This window comes from Theropithecus gelada, chromosome 16 (assembly GCF_003255815.1).
Source record: "Theropithecus gelada isolate Dixy chromosome 16, Tgel_1.0, whole genome shotgun sequence".
NCBI classification, from domain to species: domain Eukaryota; kingdom Metazoa; phylum Chordata; class Mammalia; order Primates; family Cercopithecidae; genus Theropithecus; species Theropithecus gelada.
In genome coordinates this window covers 5,974,861-5,980,704 of record NC_037684.1, presented here as the reverse complement: position 1 = coordinate 5,980,704, position 5,844 = coordinate 5,974,861, and the positions used below count along the sequence as shown (strand labels likewise).

At 52.3% G+C, this 5,844-nt stretch overlaps 1 protein-coding gene across 1 annotated transcript in view; it reads left to right on the top strand.

The window, feature by feature from the left end:
- Nucleotides 1–4,576: 4,576 nt before the first annotated feature.
- The window catches only part of CRLF3 (cytokine receptor like factor 3), a 51,845-nt gene continuing 50,577 nt past the window's right edge, over nt 4,577–5,844 (top strand). The window contains exon 1 of the mRNA XM_025361782.1: nt 4,577–4,805. Coding sequence (XP_025217567.1) covers nt 4,677–4,805 — 129 coding nt within the window. The 5' untranslated portion in view covers nt 4,577–4,676. The remainder of the gene's footprint in view (nt 4,806–5,844) is intronic.

Below are 5,844 nucleotides of genomic sequence, written 5' to 3'. Positions count from 1 at the left end.
AGCGCAAGGGGCGGAGTTTACGGCTGTTTCTGGAGGCTGCGCGGACGGTGAGCCGAGAGGGCCAAAATAACTCCCTTGGCGAACTCGCGGGGGGCGGAACCATCGCATGGTGGAATTGAAAGCCAACCCGGGAATTTGGAAATTTGAACTTCTGTACTATCAGTTTCACCGTTGAGGACGTGATTTCACTAAGTCACCTAGTCAGTTGTTGACAGAATTAAAATTTAGACTCTTAACTCCCTAGGCTAGTCCCTCTTTAAAGAGGAAAATGCAGAAAAAGGAAATAATTTACATTGTTACCATGCACAATAAAATGCTAATATTTGGTCGAGCCTTCTACCTCAATATACGTCCACTCAGGATCCGAAATTCGACTTTTATACCTGTAAAAGTCGAAGTACCTATTCGACTAAGGAGGCATTTCTTCTGTGGATTTCGTCCTCTGGAACAGCCGAGAAAGGCAGTCATTGCTTCATCTGGTTGGCCTGTGTTCAGTCCTCGCAGGGTGCCAGTAATTTTCTGGTTTCTAATCTCATGCACCATTTGCATTGTTTTCATGGGTTTGGTTAGCCTTTACTTTTTCTTTTTTCTTTTTTTTTTTTCCATTGTCCCAGGTTTACTGAAAATATTACAGCATTACAGAAAGACTCAAACAGCTCCCCGAGGCGTTTTGAAATTCATCCCAACTGTAGGCTGGGTGACCTACAGGTTGGACAGACTGCCGAAGTCCAAAATCTTCTGCATTTCCTTAGTGTCAGGGTTCTACTTCAATGATCTCCCGATCCAGAGCTGAGACCTCGGGAACACAATTGTCTCTCCTTTCTCTCTCCTCCTGCAGCTTGATGGAGATACCTCTCTCTCACTGGCCCCCTCTGAATCTGCTTTATCAGATGCGTGACATAGCCTGCTATCTTGTTGCGGGGCTTCTTGCTGAGGATAATGGCGATCTCCTCACACACGCGCTTGTGCGTATGGAAGTCTTTGCCCAGGCGAATGTAGTACTTTTCTATAATGACCCGGGCCGCCTTCTTTACTTCAAATTTTTGATGCGAACGCGCCCCATGTTGGCGGGACCTTGGTAAAATAGCTCTTTCTCTTTTTTTTTTTTTTACGTTAAAGTTGCAATTATATTAAATATAGCCTGTTACATTTGTTTGAGTGTATCGTTTTTGTTCTTTGTTTGAGACGGAGTCTCCCTCTGTTGCCAAGGCTGAAGTGCAGTGGCACGATCTCCGATCACTGCAATCTCTGCCTCCGGGTTCAAGCTATTCTCCTGCCTCAGCCTCCCGAGTAGCTGGGACTACAGGCGCGTGCCACCACGTGGGGCTAATTTTTGTATTGTAGTAGAGAGGGGGTTTCACCATGTTGGCCAGGCTGGTCTCAAACTCCTGACCTCTCAACTCCTGACCGCTCAACTCAGCTTCCCAAAGTGCTGGGATAACAGGCGTGAGCCACTGCGCCCGGCACCGCCCTCCACCAGCAATTTGCTGGGCTTTTTTTTTTTTTTTTGAGATGGAGTCTGGCTCTGTCACCCAGGCTGGAGTGCGGTGGCACAATCTCGGCTCACTGCAACCTCCACCTCCCCGGTTCAAGCAATTCTGCCTCAGCCTCCCAAGTAGCTGGGAATACAGGTGTGTACCACCACGTCCAGCTAATTGTATTTTTAGTAGAGACAGGGTTTTGCCATCTTGGCCAGGCTGGTCTGGAACTCCTGGCCTCAGGTAATCCACCCTCCTCAGCCTCCCAAAGTGCTGAGATTACAGGGGTGAGCCACTATGCCCAGCCAATTTGCTTTTTTCATTCAACATGGTTTTTGGGTTTTATTTGTTTTTTTGTTTTGTTTTGTTTTGTTTTGAGATGGAGTCTGGCTCTGTTGCCCAGGCTGGAGTGCAATGGCTCAATCTTGGCTCACTGCAACCTCCACCTCTCTGGTTCAAGTGATTCTCCTGCCTCAACCTCCTGAATAGCTGGGATTACAGGCTCGCACCACCATGCCTGGCTAATTTTTTTGTGTTTTTAGTAGAGACGGGTCACCATGTTGGTCAGGCTGGTCTTGAACTCCTGATCTGGATATCCACCCATCTCAGCCTCCCACAGTGCTGGGATTACAGGGGTGAGCCACCACACCCCGCCTCACTTTTTTTCAAAAGCCATTCATGATACATATAGATCTGATTCATTCCCTTTCTTTCCTGAGCATTCTATCTATGCAACACATTTTATTTATTCATTTCCTTATTATTATTATTTTTGTTGTTGTTGTTTTGTTTTTGTGTTTGAGACAGGGTCTCACTCTGTCACCAACCTGGAGTGCAGTGGCATGATCTCTGCTCACTGCAGCCTCAAACTTCCGGGCTCAAGCAGTCCTACCACTTCAGCCTCCCAAGTAGCTGGGACTACAGGAGCATGCTACCATGCCCGGCTAATTTTTTGTATTTGTAGAGAAGGGGTTTTGCCATGTTGCCCGGGTTGTATTATTATTATTTTTTTGAGACAGGGTCTCACTCTGTCACCCAGGCTGGAGTGCAGTGATGCGATCACTGCTCACTGCAGCCTCCACATCCCTGGCTCAAGAGATCCTCCCACCTCAACCTCCCAATTTGCTGGGACCACAGGTTTGCCATCATGCCCAGCTAATTTTTGTATTTTCTGTAGAGACAGGGTTTTGCCATGTTGCCCAGGCTGGTCTGGAACTCCTCGGCTCAAGCAATCCTCCTACCTCAGCTTCTTGAGATTACAGGTGTGAGCCACCATGCCCTGCCCATAAGGTTTTATTACATATAGTCACAACTATTGTGACAGATACCTTCTGGTCTGGCAAGCCCAAGCCCAGCTTATTCACTACCGTCCTTACAGACAACACTTGCCAACACCCTTCTTGGACTTGTGCCAGAATTGCTGTTCTGCTGGTCATCTCGTGGGACTCTCTCTTGGATCCCTCATTAGTCCACAAGCTTCTGGGTGGTGACACCTGGGTTTTGTTGTTTTTTGGTTGTGGTTTTTTTTTTTTTTTTTTTTTTTTTGAGACAGAGTCTCTCTCTGTCGCCCAGGCTGGAGTGCAGTGGCCAGATCTCAGCTCACTGCAAGCTCCGCCTCCCGGGTTTACGCCATTCTCCTGCCTCAACCTCCCGAGTAGCTGGGACTACAGGCGCCCGCCACCACGTCCGGCTAATTTTTTAGTAGAGACGGGGTTTCACCACGCTAGCCAGGATGGTCTCAATCTCCTGACCTCGTGTTCCGCCCGCCTCGGCCTCCCAAAGTGCTGGGATTACAGGCGTGAGCCACTGCGCCCAGCCTGCTGTTGTTTTTTGAGGCCAAGTCTTGCTTTGTTGCCCAGGTTGGAGTGCAGTGGCACAATATTGGCTCACTGCAACCTCTGCTTCCCGGTTTAAGCAATTCTCCTGCCTCAGCCCTCCAGTAGCTGGGATTACAGGCGCCCACCACCACACCCGGCTAATTTTTGTATTTTTAGTAGAGATGACGTTTCACCAGGTTGGCCATGGCTGGTCTTGAACTTCTGACCTCAATGATCCAGCCGTCTCAGCCTCCCAAAGTGCTGGGATTACAGGCGTGACCCACCGCGCCCTGCTGACATCTGGGTCTTAGTAACCTGCCCTAAGGTGTGCTCTGCTCTTAAGGAGCAGAGCTCAGAGCTCTGGCACCAGATCTGGGCTCAAATCCTGCGGCTTGGAAAAGTCGATTCGCTACTTCAAAAAACGAGGTCAGGAGATCGAGACCATCCTGGCTAACAGGGTGAAACCCCGTCTCTACTAAAAATACAAGAAAATTAGCCGGGCGAGGTGGTGGGCGCCTGTAGTCCCAGCTACTCGGGAGGCTGAGGCAGGAGAATGGCGTGAACCCGGGGGGGCGGAGCTTGCAGTGAGCCGAGATCGCGCCACTGCACTCCAGCCTGGGGCACAGAGCAAGACTCCGTCTCAAAAAAAAAAAAAAAAAAGGATTTTTTATTTAGAGACAGGGTTTCGCTCTGTCGCCCAGGCTGGAGTGCAGTGGCTCCATCACAGCTCACTGCAGCCTCGACCCCTGGGCTCAAGCGATCCTCCCAACTCAGCCTCCCGAGTAGCTAGCTGGGACCACAGGCGCGCTCCACTACGTGTTGCTAGTAGTGGCAGTAGTAGTAATAGCAGTAGTATTTTTGGTAAGACAGGGTTTCGCCGTGTTGCTCAGGGTAGTCTCGAACTCCAAGGCTCAAGGGATCCGCCCGCCTTGGCCTCCCAAAGTTCTGGGACTGCAGGCGTGAACCACTGGGCCGGGCCGATTCCCACCTTTATCTCCCAATTTCCTCGTCTGAGCAATGGAGATACAGGTAGGGCTGAACGTCAGGCAAGAATGCGATGAGCTGTGAGAAGCACTTGGCGAGGTGCTGGTTATCAATCTTGCCAGGCCTCAGCACGTTTACCAAGGAGGCCCCGCCAGCCGCGCTGTGCCGCAGCACGGAAGAGGCGGGGTGAACCGCGGGGCGGGCGGCGCTGGGACCCAGACGCCACCCGTGCGAGGCGCCGCAGCGCGCCCGTCAATCAAGGTCGTCGTGGGGCGTCGTGGGGCGTGGCGGGGCGAGGCGGGGCGGTGTTTCCGCCTGCGCGAGGCCGGGCCGGGCAGCTCCGAGGCGCCCGGCGCAGTCGGGAAGCCGCGCTAGGTGTCGCCGGCCGCGCGGCCAGATGAGGGGGGCGATGGAGCTGGAGCCTGAGCTGCTGCTGCAGGAGGCGCGCGAGAATGTGGAGGCAGCGCAGAGCTACCGGCGGGAGCTGGGTCACCGGCTTGAGGGGCTGCGGGAGGCGCGGAGGCAGGTCAGAGGGCCACACCCACGGGGGCGCTGTGGGCCCGGGGGCGGCGCGGGTGCCGGGCTAAGGCGCCGGGCGAGGGCAGGGAGGGCTCTGAGGGGTGGGAGTGTCCGAAAACTCTAAAGTAGGGAAGAGGCATTTATTTGAAAGGAGACCTAGTGGAGTCTGGGAACGGGGAAGGTGGGAGTTGGGGAGGTCCTAAGGGGAAGTTTTGGGGGTGGAGGGAGGGTGTAAGGAGCGTTCACTAAACTGTGGGGCAGCGATGGGAGTAGCGGTGGGGTCCGAAGTTTGGGAGAGTGAGGGACCAGAGCAGATTCCGAGGGGGTCACGCGGGTAGTGATGAGTCGGAGGAGGAGGAGACTATTCGGGAAAACCTGCGGTAGGTAGACATTGATTTTAGAGAGCCTGAGGAAAAGGTGGGACAGTGACCTGGGAGACTGAAAGTGGAGACAAAATGGATATTGGAAGGGGAGGACTAAGGGGCGAGAGTGAGGGAGTGGGTAGGGATTGAGAAGCAGTAGCGTTGGCACTAAATAAATGCGGTTAATGCCTGAATAATATACGATTTTGAATGCTTTTTAAAAAATTTAGAGTAATCCCTTTCTAGAAGGTTTAAAATTTAAGGTGAAGGTGAAGCTATGTTGGAAGAGCAGAAGGAAAATTATTTCATTTTCCTTGAGAGAGGGAATACAAAGGTATAGGGAAATGGAAAAATAGATTTTAAGAGAGGAGTGCTGAAATGAAAAGCTAAAGAGGCCGGGCGCGGTGGCTCAAGCCTGTAATCCCAGCACTTTGGGAGGCCGAGACGGGCGGATCACGAGGTCAGGAGATCGAGACCATCCTGGCTAACACGGTGAAACCCCGTCTCTACTAAAAAATACAAAAAACTAGCCGGGCGAGGTGGCGGGCGCCTGTAGTCCCAGCTACTCGGGAGGCTGAGGCAGGAGAATGGCATAAACCCGGGAGGTGGAGCTTGCAGTGAGCTGAGATCCGGCCACTGTACTCCAGCCTGGGCGACAGAGGGAGACTCCGTCTCAAAAAAAAA